This window comes from Plasmodium inui (assembly GCF_000524495.1).
Source record: "Plasmodium inui San Antonio 1 unplaced genomic scaffold supercont1.3, whole genome shotgun sequence".
Classification (NCBI taxonomy): Eukaryota; Apicomplexa; class Aconoidasida; order Haemosporida; family Plasmodiidae; genus Plasmodium; species Plasmodium inui.
The window spans coordinates 815506-834383 of record NW_008481837.1 but is presented as its reverse complement, the minus strand read 5'-3'; the positions used below and the strand labels follow the sequence as shown (position 1 = coordinate 834383).

The 18878-nt window shown below is 40.8% G+C and overlaps 4 protein-coding genes across 4 annotated transcripts; 1 reads left to right on the top strand and 3 right to left on the bottom strand.

The window, feature by feature from the left end:
* Nucleotides 1-670: 670 nt before the first annotated feature.
* C922_01019 (hypothetical protein) lies at nucleotides 671-2524 on the bottom strand (the record flags this gene model as incomplete). Its single annotated transcript, XM_008816628.1, has 1 exon — nucleotides 671-2524. The coding sequence occupies one exon, from the start codon at nucleotides 2522-2524 to the stop codon at nucleotides 671-673; it is 1854 nt and encodes a 617-aa protein (XP_008814850.1).
* A 2150-nt stretch (nucleotides 2525-4674) lies between these two features.
* Nucleotides 4675-7818, bottom strand: C922_01018 (hypothetical protein; the record flags this gene model as incomplete). Its single annotated transcript, XM_008816627.1, has 2 exons — nucleotides 4675-7398; nucleotides 7711-7818. The coding sequence occupies 2 exons, from the start codon at nucleotides 7816-7818 to the stop codon at nucleotides 4675-4677; spliced, it is 2832 nt and encodes a 943-aa protein (XP_008814849.1).
* Nucleotides 7819-10690: 2872 nt separating this feature from the next.
* Nucleotides 10691-12136, bottom strand: C922_01017 (hypothetical protein; the record flags this gene model as incomplete). Its single annotated transcript, XM_008816626.1, has 1 exon — nucleotides 10691-12136. One exon carries the CDS (start codon nucleotides 12134-12136, stop codon nucleotides 10691-10693), a length of 1446 nt encoding a protein of 481 aa, XP_008814848.1.
* Nucleotides 12137-15032: 2896 nt separating this feature from the next.
* On the top strand, nucleotides 15033-16163 carry C922_01016 (hypothetical protein; the record flags this gene model as incomplete). Its single annotated transcript, XM_008816625.1, has 1 exon — nucleotides 15033-16163. The coding sequence occupies one exon, from the start codon at nucleotides 15033-15035 to the stop codon at nucleotides 16161-16163; it is 1131 nt and encodes a 376-aa protein (XP_008814847.1).
* Nucleotides 16164-18878: the final 2715 nt, after the last annotated feature.

Sequence of the window (18878 nt, the reverse complement as noted above, 5' to 3'; positions counted from 1 at the left end):
CAATATCGTTATTCCTTTTTTCGCAGAACAGTATATTTATATAGCTACATCGGTCAAAATAATCAGAAGGGAGGAAACTCTCCAAATTAGCGATGCCAATCAGCGGGGAAAAGTCCCACTATTCCGCGCGCACATTAATTTTTGAGTGCCCTTCTTTCGAAACGGGAATAACCCCTCAAGTAGAACGGCATGCAGTAACATTTTGCACCAAGTCTAAGATGCAGACAGAAGACGACGACCATTTCAGTGTAGTGCAGTTCACTCCGCGGTGAATCTACTAATGTGCAGGAATTCTCACCTATACTCGAATTATTCACGTGGAAAATTTTACTGAAACGAGGGGGATGGACTCTTTAATTCTTAAGTTAGCTAGAAGTAAACAAAAAGGGGAGATACACAAAAAAAAAAAAATTAAAAAAAGATATACGTAATGGTCGGTTGGGTGGACGGGCCTGTGGGGGATGCTCCCTACTGGATTCGCAAAAAAGGGAGTAGCTAGTTTGACAGACTGGGGAGCGAAGGGGCTGACGGGTTAATCGGCTTATTAGTTGATGAGCTGATGAGTCGATGGGTTGACGGGTTGATGGACTGCTAGTCTGCTAGGCTGTTAGGCTTCTAAGCGGACATTCCCTCCACCGCCATCTTCCGCTGCCTTACCTCGGATGAGACCTCAGTTGAAGTACAAATTATAAAACAGCATGGATGTGGTGATGGGGCCCAGGCCCCCGGGCACACTCGAAAGGAGCGCGCACTTCTTCTTGCAGTTCGCATCCGCGTCACCAACAATTTCGTAATTTTGCAAGAACTTGGCTAAACCATTGGCGAATTTAATTTTGGACTTTCGGCTTTTTAGAGGAATGATTTTATGGCATTTGCTGTGGACGCCCATTATCCCTCCACTGGGCGGAGAAATCAGAGAATCGTTGGAACACTGAGATGGGGAAGTACCTTCTCTTATCACTCCGGTGGTTTCCTCCCCAAAGAAATTCTCACATGTAGCAGTTTTACCAATTCGAGGAGAATTTAAGCATATATGTTTCACTAAGCTTATGCAATTTTGTAACTTTGGGGAACTTTCCCCGTTCTTGAATTTCTCACACGGGAAGAGTCGCTTCCTTGAAGGGAACTTCCTTTCATCCACTTTTTGGGGCCTCTTTTTCATTTCCACTTGCTTCTTCCCGACGGAGGAACCACAAAACGGTTCGACCAATCTTTCCATGTGCCTACCTCGGAGTGGGACCAAATTGATTCCCAAATCTAAGATAATTGCGCCTTCTTTAATATTTTTTTTTTTTAAAATGTGGGGACAACCTACTGCTATTATTATGACATCGGAACGTTTGACAATCCTTCTATCCATGTTCTTCCTCAGTGTTGATAAATCTTGGTGGGTAATTTTTGTGTATCCCTTACTGGCCGATACATACGAATTGGAGAACATTATGCACTTTTTTTTAAAATCGGCTTCGTTTTTGATGTGTAGCTTGCCTATGTTCCTCGTTCGTAGGTAGCACTTTTTGGCCCTGCCATCGTATCTACACAGAACCTCCCCCCGCAGCGGATCATAGACAGTGGTCGAAACGTCACTTCGAAAAAAGAAGGCAAATAGGGATAGGTAGATACTTATGTTGCTACTAAGAATCAACACACTTTTCCCCTTCACATGTATGTGGTAATATCTCAAGAAGAGGAGGATAGCGTGGACGCAACACGGAAGGTTGTATTTGGTGCTACTCCTAAGGTATTTCTTAATTTCTGGGCTTATATTACTAATCTGTTTGATGTCGCTACAAAGGTTACTAGGTAGGGTGTTATCGCTGCTTGGGTAATCCCCCTCTGTAGCGTCACTGAACTTTTCCGTGTCTCCCTCAGCTGCCTTTTCCTTCTGAATCGGCGCATTCGCAGTGGAGTTCGTCCAGATATACTCTCCTTTTTTTATCATGCCAAGGTGCAAAATGCAAAAGAGGAACTGCAGGAAGGCTTCGCAGCTTTGTGCAAACAAATACGGAGCTCCATGTGAAAAGGGGATGGGCTGGACCAGAGTCCTGTATCCATCATTATGGCCATCTCCCCCATAAGTACTTCTACTACTGCTACTACCACGGAATAGTAACTTCCAAATGGGTGCACAGTTAGATCGGTCCACATCCTTTTCTTCGTTAATGAAACTAGAAATGTAACACTTGTTTATGTGACGAGACAACGGAGAGAGGATTATGACCCATGTGTTCTTTCCTCGTGTATTTATTTTTTTTATGAAATTGATTAAGCTCTTTTCGTTGGATCCGTTGTGTACTCGGACGAGTACAAACGTAACATCTGCATTTAGAAACAAACTCTTTTTTAGAAGAATCTGCAGATATGAATACGTGGCTATGTTCTTTGAGTAAATAATAAATAGCGTTTTTTCTTGTGGCCAGTTTTTATTTCCCCCAGGCTGAATCTTCTCATTTGCAATTTTTCGAATCACCAACTGATCAATTTGGCTAACCAGCTCGTACCCGTACAGAGTGGTACAACTCATTGTACTCGTGTCGGGGGGCAACTTCGGAATGGGTGTGAAGCACGCAAATGGGGAAACGCAAAAATGGGAAATGGCTCATTTAGATGCGGATATGACGACGGCTATTTATCCAATGATTATTTGTTCCATTGATTTGCTTTACCCACATGTCGTATGAACCGTTTGCACGGCAATTTTATTTAACCAAATTTGGGCAAAAAAAAAAAAGAAAAAAAAGCCTCATTAAAATGCCTCTCCCTGATGTTATACTATGGGGGGAAAACAATCAAATGAGCCTTTTTTCTTTTTTTTTTTCTTTTTTATGCCCCTTCAATAGGCAACCGATTTTCTGGTGGTCACACGTAGAGAGGCATAGATGAGAAAGCATACGTGCATTCGCCCCCCATGTGCAATTTTTTCTTAATCATTTGGTTATTCATAAATATTTGCAACTGTGACGAAGGTGCACTCGAACTAATACGACTGCCTCGGCTTTTCGAGCGGAAAGGGGGCATTTAGATTTGAGCCCACCCTGCGGGGGGTCACTTCCAACAGGTGAAGAGACGGAAACGTGATTGATTCTCACAACTGGCATGACTTCTACAGGTCAGCCTAGAGAGTTGCAGTCAAAGCTTTGCACATCATACCTTTGGTCTGTTATCTCTTTCCTCACCGAAACTCTTCAGATGGAAGGCGTTACAGGTATAACTCCGTTTGGTGGTTTCATCGGCCCAAGTCCGCGTTCTACCCCTCCCTTTTTCTTACCATTCCGTTGAGTAAGAAGGACGGAAAATGCCCATACATTCTACCTACATGAATATTTACACATACGGTCACATGATACACATCAGCATAGGTGATGGAGAAGAAAAATCCACGTGTTATAGCAGCATACCTGTGTGGACCATTGGGGAAAAAATAAACGCTTTGGCTTCAAAAAAGGAAAAAAAAAAAAAAAAAATGTACCCTTTTTATCCCATCAGTTTGCCCCCCACTCGGTAGAACTACGTTGCACGAAAAGTGAACAAAAAATAAGCATCCGGCAACATGGGTTTTGCAAATGTTGGCATGTCCTAAAAACATATTTTGCTCACACGGGATGTGTTAAAATGAAGCCGTGTATCCGCCGGGCCTTATCAATAGGGTGATCCCGCTTGGGGAACATTCGGACTGATACTAAACTCGGATGCCCCACTCTCACCTGGTCACTCCATAGCGACAACCCCCCTTCCACGTTTGAGTAACCACTCCAACATGTGTCTTACAGAGGTGTTTATATATATGTGCATGACTTCACACAATAAATACCCTCACTTTTTTACCACCTTTTTGTGGGGGGAAAAAAAAATTTGATTGCTTTAAAAAGGAAATTTCCTTATCCGAGTTGACGTTAAACAAAGGTATTATCAACGGAGCGGCTACAAAATGTCCATTAATAATTTTTTTTTATAAGTATAAATCAGGAAACAGGTGCCTACCTGGGGGTAGGACAGACGGGTAGAGAGAGATTACATGCACAAGTGGTACATTTATGTAATGACGCATATGTCTGTTTGCACGGCGAGGTGCGTTTGTGCGCACGTCCCAGAGCACCTCTTCAAGGAGGCGCTCTCCACGAATTGAAGACTCCCCAAGGGTAAGCGGATCGGCAGGTTAGCAGCACCGATTGGCGGCACGCTGATTGGTGACTCATCCAATCCAGCGCTAACCCGAGAACTGCCTCTTTCTTGCTATGTGTGCAGAAAAGAGGCACTAACACGACGCGAAAGTGCGGGGAGGAGGGCACGGGAAAAAAAAAAAAGGCGAAGTGGTGGAAGAGGAGAGAGCTACGAAAAGTGCTGCAAAATGTGCTACAAAATGTGCTGCAAATCCTGCTAATCACTGCCTCTTCATCACAAAATGAGAATCGCCTCTCAACTAAGGGGATGGCGCATAGGTAGGAATTTCTCACAGAAGGGGCGGAATTCAAAAATTCTCAAAAGTACAATAATTACACTTAACACAACGTTTTCGCCATGATGTGGTCTCTGTGTGTGGGAGTCATTTAAGAGAGTATATATATGTGGCCGTTCCTCCTGAGGAGAAAAACACAGATAGACATGGACGCCCTTTCTTCTCTGCTAGGAAAAAAAAAATGCTGAAGATTTCCCACATGGAGTGTGATGAACACCTTAATAGGCATACTTATGCTTGGAGGACCTCTTGACATTGTTCAAAATTTCGACGGTATTGTTTGGCCAGCGCGTGTTAAAAAATTTTAAATGATTATCATGCGTAACATCATAGTCGACTTCTTTAAGCAGAAAATAGTTGATACATTTCTCTGCCGTTTCTTGTGCATCGTAAAGATAAAAGTACTTCTCCTTTGGGGGGTCAGAATTCTTAAGCTTGTTAATATCATTCTGTTTTAACTGTAAATAAAACGCCTTAAATTCGGAGTAAAGCAAAATGTCTAGGTCACTCACAAAGCCATCAAACATATTTTTATATTCCTCCTTTAAATTCAAGTCTTGTATAAATTGAGGAATGAAATGAGATAAAATGTATTTGTTATTTTCCTTGTCATATTTATTCCACACTTTATTCAATTTGGTTAAGAATAATTCTTCACTGGTACATTTTGAGTTGTTAATGTTTAGGGAAAACAAGACGGTGTAGTGGTTGGAGCTACTAATCACCCATATAGGGTAAATGGGGTATTTGTAGAAGCTTCCCACTTCGCAATATTTGAAGGCTTCAAAATCGGTGAGCAGTCCGATCAGCGGTCTCTTATTGATTCCCTTAAGTATGATATTGTTTTTGTTCATCCCCGGGGAAAGCTGAGGAGCTCCGCCACTTCCTCCGCTACCATTCCAGCTCCTTGATCCGTGCCTCGCATCCCTAGTGGGGGACGCAAACGGGGGGATAGCAGTACCGCCAGGGAAATTACCCCCGAAGGTACCCCCCAAACTGCTGCCACTGTTACTTCCGCGCCTGCCGCCCCCGTCAAACAGCAAAGCAGCGCTTACGTCCTCGTCCATCTGCGGGAACGTATTTATAATACTATTGTTATCAAACACGTTGGAGCAGGCCCTGCCGGTGAGAAGCAGATTAACCAACTCCTGCGAGCAGTGGCCATAAATCCCTATTAACGGATGGTTCACGTCGTCCATATCATTCATAATATTGTTCATTCCTCTCGTTAGAATTACAGAATATAAGAAAGAAATGGCTCCAGTTGAGCTCGAGAAAATTATGAAATGCTCCAAGTAGAACTTTATTACTTCCTTAATGCTGCTAAACTCCTTGTAGTAAATATTTATTCTTTTTAAATCCCTTATCATGTCTTCATCGGAGCTTCTCCTGTTCATGTAGAATGAAAAATCGTAACATTCGGGGAGCAAAAACGCTATAATGTAATACGATTTGTCTGTGCACTGATACAGAATATACGCCATGGATTCTACTAATGAATAATATTTTAGATCTTTTATGTTATCTCTGACTAGCTGTACAAACTCGTGATCGTAATCATCACTCTCGTCGTCCTCCCTGTCGTGGTCTTTGTCGTGGACCAAGTTCTTCCCGGCCTCTCCATTTGGCACGTTCTCCTTCTGCGTGTCTGTTTTCCAGGAGCCTCTATCGCTTCGACCGCCTTCACCTCCTCCATTTCCGATGTCATTACCACTGTTGGCATTGCTGCGCGTGCTGTCGAGGCTGCCGCTGCCGCGTTCCCCGCTGCTGCTCATGCCCCAGCTCCCCCCCTTTGGGTGTTCCACCCCATTTTTGTCGCTTCCCACGGTGGTGCTGTCCCCCCCCTTGCTTTGGTAATCAATCCGTTGCGAAGAGCAGTTTGTGCGGTCTTCTTCATTCGGAGTTGCGGGTTCGGTTTCCCCGGCCGCGTGTTGATCACAAGGGGGGACTCTGCTCTGGTTGTACTCCCCGGTGTGGTCCTCCCTTTGTTTATCACAATCATCCTTCCCCGTGTTGGCGTCACTACGAAGAGCTGCGCCACTTCCTCCTCTTGACTTGTTGACTTGTCCCGGGGAAGAGGTATTCCCCCCCACCCCAGGGGTATCACTATTGGTGAAATTCAAGAAATCTGCATTGGTCTTCAAAATATTAAAGTAATTATTATCCCACAGAAAATGATACTTATAATTGAAAAGCAAAATAATGATAATGTACCCCTGGACACTGGAAATGAGTCCACAGGGCCCACTTAAAAATTGTCGGAGTCCAAAATTTATTTGTCTACTGTCATAAAATGAAATACTATGATTACACCATTTCTTTATATCCATTTTATTGGAGTACTTATAATTATTAACACCGAACACTAAGTTGTGAATGCTCGTAGTGTCATCAAGTAACTTCATTTCTTTTAACAAATAATTTACATAGACGTGATCATTTAGACACTTGCTTCTATTTCCTTTCCTCAACCACTTACAATAATCCTTTGTAGTGTAGTTTATATTTTTATAGCTTCTTTTTATTTGTTCCAGGGAACAACAAGAAAGGGAAGAAGAGTTGTTACTGCAATCACTAGAATCATCACTGTCGTCGTATTCCCTGTTAGACGTAGAATCGGTGGAGTCCTCATTCATTTTTTCATTCCTCCTATTCAGACTTATCATATAGTCCCTTATAATGATGTAAATGTTTTTATAATTTTTGTAGATGTCTTCCCAAAATAGTTTATTGTCGATAATATCATTTTGATTTTTTGTTGATTCATGGCTGTTACATAGGTAGTATGTAATTTTTTCGAATTTTTTTTTTACAATGTCTCGGTAGGATTCCTTCGTGCCTACACTGTTGTCTTGCTTCTCGCTATTCTTGCATCCTATGATGGACAGCCGAATGGCTTCCTGCAGCATTTCGTCGTTTTCATCCTCCGGGAGGTAGTCATCCTGCGGGGGGGAAGGGACCCGTATCTTGGTGACACTCGTCCAGTACATGGCACATGCATTTTTTTTTCTTCTTTTTGCACTACTACGCACAACGCGGTGTGTACCAACGGAGAGCGATTAAAAATGGCACCTCCCGTCCAGCACACACATCCGCGTTGGTAGCATGTCCTCCAACCCGGCACTGCGTTACGAATGGTTAAACGAACTAGCAACTTTTCAACGCGTCAGAAAATTACACCCCTCTATCTGCTTCCGCCGCGTTGCTCTTTCTCTCTCTATATATATATGTTTCTCCATCTCGCCCAGACTTACTTTCTCGTTCTTTTTTCCCTGCGCGGCGTGGTACTCCTCCAGAGACAAGGCTATAGTTTTGGATATATCTTCTTCCTCTTTTCGCAGAAGTTCCTCATTTGTTTTCATCTTTTATCGTCTTCGAAAAAAACAAACGAGCTGACGAGCTAAGTAACAAACGAACGAACAGACAAACGAGCGAACAACTGTGTGTACAATAAACTGCGAATTTTTATAGGACCAAACTGGCTATTCCGTTTGTGGCACGGAACTGCTTCGCTTCGGTTTGGTGCGATCGGTCAACTCCTCCGGAAGCGCATTTTTCTTATCAGCGCTTCACCCTTTAATTGACGTGCTGCATTGTTTGCAGCGTCACTTGGTACTCCTGCGTCTCTGCGTTAACTGCGATGGTTGGTTGGGCCTCGTTATGGTGTGTTACGATACACAAATGGCACGTTGCTGTATGCAGAAGGGATGGTAACACTGTTACGGGGTACAAATAGGGTATTCACTTAAGCTGTGCAGATGACTCGCTCTGCGCTTCGTTATGCTACGATTTGAACGTATGACGCGCGTTACGCTGCTACGCTGTTAAGCGGTTACTCGGTTACGTTGTTACGACGTTACGGTCACGATATGTTTGCTTCACCATTTAGTAACTTCACCGCTCAACCCCTTATCCGTTCCTGTTGAAACTGTTCTTTTCCGAGTACGTTTCCACTTTTTACAAATAAATCCAGAACAAAAATGTGATAACAAAACATATCGACATGCATTACCTTTGGAAAGATTCTTCCAATTTTTTTTTTTTTTTTATTTCCTCATTTTTGCATTCACCCTACATACAAATATGTACACGTGTGTCCGTCACAGGGGGTATTTTTATCTGCCTCCAGTAAAGGTATCCATTTATGCAGTTTTTACGTAAACACGCACTATTTCGTTTGGACCATACACCATATAGAGGGGTAAAAAAAAAAAAGGGCAAAGAGCAGGAAAAAAAAAAACAAAATAAAAAATGAACGGATGATGGAAAAAGCCAAGGGGAAAGAAAAAAAAACACCATAAAATATTGTTCCCCATGTGAAAGCTACAAGTGAAATTAATTTAAGTCCATTAGCACGCCCATTCGCATGCACGCGCATATGTGCATACATGCCTATGGCCACGTTTCAGCCCAATCGGATGTTTAATATTACCCATCGAGGTTTCCCCACCCCATAAATTGTAACAAGAATGTATACCCCCTACTCGTACTATACTCGCTTCATTTTTATCTCCCCGTGATGTCACTGCGAAGGGGCCGACATGAAGCTCATCGTGCTAGCAAAATACAAATGCCTTAACGTGGTGGTGTATAAATATTATGTGCACGTAGTACTTATATGCCCATGGGGAGTTCCCCCCCTTTCCATCTGTTTCTCCCCAACGGTCAGGGGAGGCAAAGACAGAAGATTGCAAAGGTCGCTGATAGGTCACTCCAGGAGGGAGCAGCTTATAGCTACATTAGATATGGCCAATATGTACACGTCTTCGTGCGTCATTAAAGGTATACATTCACACAGTGTTTGTGCCTATTTACGAGAATGTATTGAGGGGCACAAAACGTAGGGAATGGGGCAGGACTTCTGTAAGCACCTTTGGGTTAACCAACATTTGGTTGCATATGAAGTGGCAGCACACTGTATGCATTTCTGAGGGGGCTACTACGCGCACGTTCCATATGGGCACCAACATGGTTATATTTCCACCATAGGCAATATCACCAAAAAGTGGAGTTCTTTTCTGGAGCAGTTGGAAAACGCCCCTATGGAAAGCTCTAGCGCAGCAACAGTTTGTCTGTTACAAAGCGGAGCACCCGATTGGGAAAAAAAAAATAAAAATGACCACTCCCATTAACTTTCAACAGAATATTAAGTAACACAGTGCATACGGATAAGTTCCTTTGGAGCCATTTAAAGGAAGAAAGGTGTACATAGTGAATATACTCTGCAAACGCTCAGATGTGACAGTCTGAATAGCGCCTTGCGCGCACAAACGATTAGGACCCTCCCTTCCCCATAATTTATTTTAATGAAAAATGGCCAAAGGAAGGGAAAAAACAACCGAAAGGGGGTTAATACTTCGTATCATTCTCTTACTGGGAAGATATAAAAACGTAATTATACCACCAGCAGCACACACACACACCTGACTCTATTACGTTAAAAATGTCCCACTGTGTGTTCTATTCCTCATTTAAGGGAAAAAATAATAACAAAAAAAAAAGACAAAATGGGAAAAAAGAACCCCCCATTGGTGCTCAGCCCAATGCGAAGGAACGCTGCGCCAATTAGAACATCTTATTCCAGCATGTAAGAAATCCTCAACTTAAAATTTTGAGGCCAAGAAAGGAGTAGCATTTTTAAAGGCCATTTCCAGGCACATTTAAACAGTGCATATTATTCTATGAAAAGGTCGCCTTTGGGCGTGATGACAGTACAAATGTGACAAGACAAAAAAGTTGGCGCAAGTGGCTCCCTTAATGCGTAAGCCTATTTACGCTAAAAAAAAAAAAAGTTAGCCAATACCCGCACATAGCATATAGAGCTCGTACATACGGGTGGAACAAACAGACGAAGCGGTACCGATCAAATAGTAATTGGGGGAAGGAGCCCATATATGTATATATACATATATATATGTATATTCTCTTCACCTACTGTTTTTTTTTTTTTTACAGTACCGCTACCACAATCGGCTTGTGTATTCAATTCGTGGGGTGATAACCTAGTGCTCCCTTGGGCCAAATGTTAAACGTACACGCAAGGATAACCGCTTCACATCTTGACAGCAAGATCCTTCTGATTGGAAAAAATTCGCAGAAATGTACGCTTATAGAATGACCACCCCTATTTGAAGAACATTCCACGTGTTTATATGCCGCCATACCGCAGAATACCCCAGCGTGGAAGGCATGCAAAGCGATCCCCGAGTTGATCCCCACCCTCACACTTCCGAATTAAAAGCTATGTAACATCAAATGGGTCTCGTCCGCATTTATGACATAATTGTGGCTTCCCCTGTAGAACCAGGTGCTGGACAGGACCTTCGATTTGTCTTCACTCTGAATCGTATACACTGGCAACTTGTTCAGCCTCACGTCGTATATATTGGTAAACCCATCATGTGACGAAGATAGGAAATGAATTCCATTTTTGTTCCCCCCAAGGGAAGTTACCACTTTATCATGGAAAAAATATTTATGCTCATTTGGCGATATGACTGCTTTTTCCTCTAAGCATCTGACATCGAATAGTTTAATAACGGATTGTTCATCTGCAGTTACGAACAGATTTTCACTCAAAATGTCACTGCACATGATTGCTTTTCCATATGGAAGAGCAGCAAATAGGTCTGCCGTATCTGCATCATAAATTTTTATATGTTTTTCTAGGCCTGTACATAAAAAGCGGTTATTACTATTAAAAAAGGTTAGGGCGGTTATAATTCCCACGTCCTTATGTATACACTTCTTCGGAGTTAACACATGTTTCATTTTTCTCTTACTCGTGTTATTTTCCGACATGCATTCCTTTAACTTCTGTACAATTTCGTTATTATCATACAGGTTTATTTTGTTATCTGCACCTCCACTGATAAGTAACGACCCGGTCTTACTGAACGCGATAGATTTAACCATATCGTCGTGGTTGCCTAGATATAGTTCACTCCTCATTACTATTTTCTGATCCGTTTCTTCATTTAAAAATGCCCTTATGGTCCCATTGGATAGTCCTACAGCCGATTCGCTGTACCTTACTTCTCCATCAATTAATTTGTCATTTTTACAAACATTAAATGCAAATATGGACGTATCAGCTACCTTTCGCTCATCAATTTTGGAGAAATTTGACAAATCATAACAGAGGGTACTTCCTTCAAAGGTGCTACAGTATAGCTTATCTTCAATTATGATCAACTTTGAAACCCATTCTGAGATTTTGTCAATTTGGGTACTTTCCTTTTTCGTTATCGATAGTATGTACTCTATCTGTATCACATTTTCCGAGAGGATATTATTAAGATGTAGGAACTCTTCTATGGATGATCTTAAAATTTGTTTATTTATTAAAAATTCGAAGGAAACGTTTTCCTTTATATCGAGCAATTTTTTGACCATTCTTGACAAGTCGATTCTTTTGAAACTAGCTGGAATGGTGTAAATCGTGTCTTCCATTTGATACTTTTCATTAGCCACGTTCGATGTGAAATATATCTGTATTTGCTTTTGCGCTCGGGTCATCTGCTCTTTGTCCGACAAATTGTCAGCATCACTATCAATTGATTCTTCACTGGTGGAGTTGCCTTCTCCCGCTTCATCGCTGGAAGCTTCGCTTTCTACGACTTCCTCATCTTCAGAAGCATCATTTTTTCCTTTGCCGAGTTTGTTGTTGTGCGCCCCCATTTTTTTTCCTCTTCCACCTCTTTTCATTTTGAGTACTTTATTTTGTAACTTTACTACGGTTGAAACTGTATACTCCTTTCTCCTATTGTTGTACGAATGAGGAAAATGAAGGGGAATGATGTTTCTTCTTCTCTGTATAAGTGTATATACATGTATACAATGGGAATTTTGCCTTTCTTCTTTTAAATCACCACAATAGCAACGTACATTCTTGAAAAATACGAATGTGACGAGTTTCCCCCTCACGATAAAGGCCGTTCTTTCTAGCAGAGTAATTTTTACCTGTGAATTACATTTTCGCTATTTTTGTGCGCAAAAAAAAGGGGGTTAAAAATTGCAATTGCATTTTCCCAATATTTTTTTTTGCCTTCTCATTTTTTATGAAGGCCGAAAGAACGACTTGATTTCATGATCTCCTCTTCCAATTGACCCTTCATATTTTTGCCCCCTTTGGTGATAAAACCGGAGTGGAAGCGGCGGGCATAGAACATTTTGTTTTTAAAAAATGGCTATTCCGGGAAATACAGATTTAGAAAAAAAAAAAAGTCTTCTCATTTTTCGAATTTTCCTATGAACACGGAATAAAAAAAAAAATTCATACTTTTGAAATAGCCTATATTTTGTACTAATTTCCCATCTTAAAAGAATAAATAGCTATTTCAAAAGTATGAATTTTTTTTTTCCTTTACTGTTCTGGTGTTGCACAAAAAAATGAGTTTAATAGTGTGTGTTGTACAAATGAGCATAAAACTTGTGAGCACACGCTTCGAGAAAAAAAAACGGTATAGCCGTGGTTGTATGCCTTTTCGATCTTTGAGAGAAAAAACTTAGCTCATTGAAGGATGCGGTCCATTTGTACGATCAGCTTCATGCATTATTTGTCCCTTTCGCAAATAATTGCAAATTTGGAATATTCTTTTGGGGATTCCCCATTACATACTGCAAGGGGTGCGTGTGCAGGTTGGGCGATAAAAGGTGTTTCGAGTTCTTACAATTACGAGCTGCGCATAGGTATGCATAAATATGTGTATACATATAGTCATAACTTTGGAAACAGGTACACATTTGCTTATGCCTTGCTACGTATACTTACACTTTTCATATTGGAATACAAACAAACACGCGCAGGAAAGAGGGGTAACATATTCCATTATGGCGGGTGAACGCACGGGAAAAGGGGAATAGCGAAGTTACTTTGCGAGCAGCGCCAAATGGCCACTATTTTTGACTATCCATTTTGCAATTTAGCCCCCTGTACGTATTTTTTAGAAAAAGGACCCCAATAAAAAGCAACGTGATGGTCATATGTAGCACGAATAAATGTTACCCATTCGTGCAACAGTTCATAACAATTTGCAGCTATTTTTTCATCAATAATGGTTAAGACGTCTGCGGGATTACGCACATATGGGTGATGGCCTATATGCACACAAAGGTGCCCACACGAACATGCACATATGCAAATATGTGTACATAACAAGGGGCGAATAAAACCCACGAGCAAAGTATGCACCACAAAGAAGGAATCTGCACATGAAGTCGCCTCCCTTTTTGTTTTGCTTAAGTGGTGTTTGAGCCCTTATAGGACAACGCCGCACTAACCCATAAAATTATGCGCCTTAATGCTTTTCCCTTGGTGTGTAAACGACGCTTTGGTTTCATCTCATACAAAAATTGTCACATTTTTGCTGCACAGGAAAAAAAAAAAGGGCAAGCGGTTGGGCGAACGAGAAAACGAACAAACGAACAAACGAATGAATAAAAATTTGCGTTAATTTTTCCCCCTCGCATGTGTCTGAATTTTCTTAACTGCACTCAAGTCTGTGGAAATGTTAGAATGTTCGTATGTCATAACTCCGTCATGTGGAAGGGCAAGCGATTATGCAAAAGGGTAAATATTTTTCCGTGATTGTCCAAAATAAAACGAAACAGAGCGGTCGTTTTTTCATTTCATTTCATTTTACACTTTTTCTTCTCCTGTCCGCGTTTTCCTCTGAAGTTCGAATTACGCAACTGTGTATGAGCGAATGATTGGAATTATTGCGTGAAAAGGATATTGTGTAATCAAAATGGTACAGTTGTCCGTCCTGCGCGAAAGGGAAACAAAGTTTACTTCCGCGCGCACTCTCCCGGCCACGTCCGTTTTTTCCACCCCAGAACAGTAAAAAACGATTTTACTGGCCAAAGGAAGTTATGAATACTACTTTGATGATATACCATATCCCCGCGCTCAGTACACACAGCGTTTTGCATTACATTTTTGTCCCCCACGAAAGAAAGTTAACGACACATTCGTAGGACGCTCACGGCACATTCATATTAATGCGAGTGTCAACGTGCATAATGCCATGTGAATAACACCCGCCAAGTGCTAATTTTTTCTTCCTTTTTTTCCCTTTTCAAATTTTCCTGCGAATTAACCACCCCATTTTTGGTGTTTTTCCCTCCCCCACTACGCGTAAATTTAAATGTGTATGTACAAAATGTGCGATAAGCAATAAAGATGGTAAGCCATCTTCGCGAAATGGTTTACTGCCTGTGAAGCACGCCCTGCTAATCAATGGCAGTTGGTTTAAAATGCGAAGCAGTGTGTTTCCCGGAAATGAAAATTGCTTGCAAGTAGACACCTGATTGGAAAGCGACTAAGCAACTCCGTGGTGCTCGTCATTTCTGTTTCCTGGGACGTCACGGGCGTAGTGGCCACCCCTTTTTGCGATTCCGAGTCCCCTGCGACGACTCCCCACTATAGAAGACAAACAGCAAGCAAGCAAACAAGCAAACAAACAAACAAACAAGCAAGCAAACAAGCAAGCAAGCAAACAAACAAACAAACAAGCAAACAAAGAAGCAAACAAACAAGCAAGCAAAAAAACAAGCAAACAAACAAGTGGGAGAAATGAAAAAAATAGCCCAAAGATGTTTTTCCCCCATTGTGTACGCCCTACTATTGTTATATCAGAAGGCAGCAGACAGCTCATATGTCGACGTAACTCTACTAAACGATAACCTTTTCGATGACATGCTAAAAACGGAGCTGTCCTACATGAGCAACCACTTAACATTTAATGACAACACTAAGTCTAGCAGAAGAAAAAAACGAAATGATGCAGCGATGGATGACCTCGTTTTGCTAACAAGTATGCTATCTCAAATTATTCCATCCAATTTTTCAATTTACTCATTAGACATTCCAAACGAAATGGTAAGTACCGCAAGCAACGATGTTAATAACTTCCTAGATTTGATAAACTTATACGACTCAGAAATTAACAACACAGTTACGAACCATCTGAACAAAACACAACCAGTAAAAGGATGTGAAGATGACATAAAAAATAACAATTGTGATAGGGATGTGCTAACATGTATTACTTTAAAAAAGGATAAATTATCTGATAGTTGTAAGAAGTCCCTAAGTAACTCCCTACTATACTCCTGCATCGAGGATGTTATGCTCTACTGCGCGGACTACTCGAAATTTTCAAAGGTACACAATTGTCTGAAAAAAAATTTTTACCACTTGAGTAATAAGTGCCTAAACATTTTAAGCTACTATGAAAATATAATGCACAAATTGCACAAGATTAAGAATAAGCCCTACAACAACCAGGAGCATCTGTTTTTAGAAAGAGAAAAGGGAGGAGTAGTCGTCGGCAACTGGAACAACGCCAATGATCATGATAAGAACACCCCAGACGGAAAATACAACCGAACCGTTAATGACAGTCGAAATGGGAATGACGCGAAATATAACCTTTTCAACGATAATGATGCTAATCATAAATCTACCATGGCTGATAATTTAAGAAAAGGATATGGTCATTATATTTTTCCGTCCATGGATTACAATTACCTGATCGATTTCAAATCAAGAATTATTGATAATAAATCCTTTTTGTACTTTTTTGTTTGCCTCCTCATTTCGTTCCTACTGTACATATTAATAGTTTGTATCAAGAAATATTACGTTGCTGATTCGAACAACTTTTTTGTAAAAGCTGAGAAGATTAAGCTGGCACAGTTGTGATGGTGTCACTTTCAAAGGTGTGCTCGCTTCAGAGGCGGAAGTGGTAATCCTCCTTTCGTCAAATTTTAAGAATTAAAATGGGTGGGAGAAATGACACCTTTAGGGGAAGCACAAATCAACTTCGAAACGTGCAGAATTAGAAAATACGTTTTGGCCCATCGTCCGGGGGGATGAGGCACCTCATTTTGCGTCCCCTCTGCTCCCTTTTTTTTTTTGTGGTGAATTTTTTGCCATGTTTTGGTAATTTTTTTGTTAATAATTTTTTGGCCATTTTGTGGCCGTTTTTTCGACCAACTTTGGTAATTTTTTCCCCTTAGTTATTTTATTTCCTTTTTTATGATGGTCACATAGGGAAGACAGAAGACAGATAGCTGCACACATTCTACGAACGCTATCATTATTTCCGCGCATATTTGGTCTTTTCCCGCAACACATCCCCCCGTTGTGATTAGTTATTTTATTTCATCTCGTTTTGCTTTATTATTACCATCACTGTTTTCATCATTTTCGTTATGGTTCTGATTTTTTCCCTTTTTTTTTTGTATTCACTATTCACTTCGATTTCTTCGGATTGAGTTCTCCAATTTGTTGTGCGCCGTTTCCGTCTGCCCCATGTTGCCTGTGATTTTTGAGCATTTTTATTTCGCTAGGTGTTTGCCGGATATATCCCATTTGACTACGACGTATTTATCATGCCCTATATGTGTAACCTCCCCTTTTGATTCTTCGACTATTTAAATCATATTGCCGTTTAAGTGCATCCCGTGGAAGTTTCCACGCCTTTCCTCTTTAAAAAAGAAAAAAATGCCCATTTTGCTGCGGTGTAGGGGTATTAAATTGGTAAGGAGAAGAACGAGTGTCTCTCGACGTTTCTTCACAGAAGAGTAGTATGCCATGTCATTCCCACCGTCTACGTTGATCGTGTCCATATAAACATACACGAACGTGAGTACCTATGTTTGATTAACATTCTGCATTGTTCGTACAATAAACCCACTGCAGGTAGGGACCAATGCACCTTTCTTGTGGGAATACTAAGGTTTGATAATTTGCATTAGCATGTGACAAATGAAAGATTTTTTTTTTTCTCTTTATTTCCCCCTATCGAATGAGTGGAACGCAAGTATGAATCCCTCGGATTTGCAAATTTTAATGCATTAAGGTCTACCAAGCTATCATACCAATTCTTTGCATTCATATTCATATCTGCTAGATGGATGCTTAAACTAATTTTCACTGCACCATGTGTAGTAGTGGTTTGGCACACATTTGGATATTCCACGCCCCCTGAGCTACTAAAAGAGGTGTTTTTTTTTTCTTTTTTTTTAGTGGATAAAAAAAGAATTACGAAAAGGAGATAACTTTGGAGATAACTTAAAGGTGTATAGGTACAAGAAATGGTGCTGCTTTCCCATTTTTTTTTTTTTTTTTTCTTTTTTTTGCACTCTTTTCCAAAAAAAGGGAGGAGTATCCTTTTTATACCACAAGTGTAAAACTTTGGAAATGAACATAAAACTTTTGTTAATGGCATGGGAATGAAAATATGCCAAGCGCGATGAACTCCCCTTTTCTTACCTATATAACCCCCCCTGCGTCGGAAGTGCGTAAATGAAATTTGGTAACTTCCACCCTTCTGCTAACCGCACAAGGGGTGCTCTTCCTCGAGCACATGCGGCCACAAAGAGATTCATTTTTTTAAATTCGTGTTAATACGTTAGGAGGAAGAGAGCCAGCTTAATGCTGGAATAAAAAAAAACGAAGCGAAACGAAACAAAGCTAAAAATAAAGTGTGCGCAATTTTTCCTAGCAGGTACATTTCTCATTTTCGAATTATAGAAATAGCTGGGGAAGTTATTTCACACTGTGTTCATATGTGGCTTGCCATTTGTGAGTGGACCCTAATTCCTCCTTGTGGCTTCTTACACATGAACAAAGTTTAATTCGATTCACCCGTTTTGTCGTACATTCGATTCGAGGGGGATGGCACTTATGTGTGCCTTGTCTTATCACCTTCGTTTGCGTGCTCCTTGCGTTTTCATCTTTCGCTTTCGTCTACTTCTTCGTTCCTTTTTCGTTTCCTTTTTTTTCCCCTGGACGATTTCTCCAAATGGATATCCCCCCTGAAGGCATATCGATTTATGAATTTTTTCTAACAGCAATGAAGAAGGAAGAGAAAAAGGAATAAACCACTTTACACTTTTTTATCCTTTTTTGTCCACTTTTTTTTTTTCTTTTTCTTCCTAGTTTGTTAAATTAAGACCCGCGCACATTTACGCACTAGATACACTACAACTTTTGGGAACTTTTCATGACGCCAAAATTGAGCATCCTCACCACATCATGCCTTTTTTTATACCATTACTGAACCGGATTAAAAGAAGAAGGCGGCTACCAAAAGCGAAATTTTATTTGCTTACATGTGAGTCCATATAGCTTCCCAGATACTTACACATTTTATGTAAAGTGGTAATCTTTCACGGTGGGTACTTAATAGCCGTATGGAGATTGCACATTTTTTCCTTTTCCTTTTTTTTTTTTTCAATTTTGGCGCGAAATTGGGGATTCTTTTAAGGGAGATATCACTACTATTATTCCACTTCGTTTCATTTTCTTTTTTTTTTTCCCCTCACTTATCTTTCCCTTTGATGCTCAAATTAACGCGATCAGCCACCTAGTGAAATTGTCCTACCATATGCCCACGCGAACAGTGCCTTG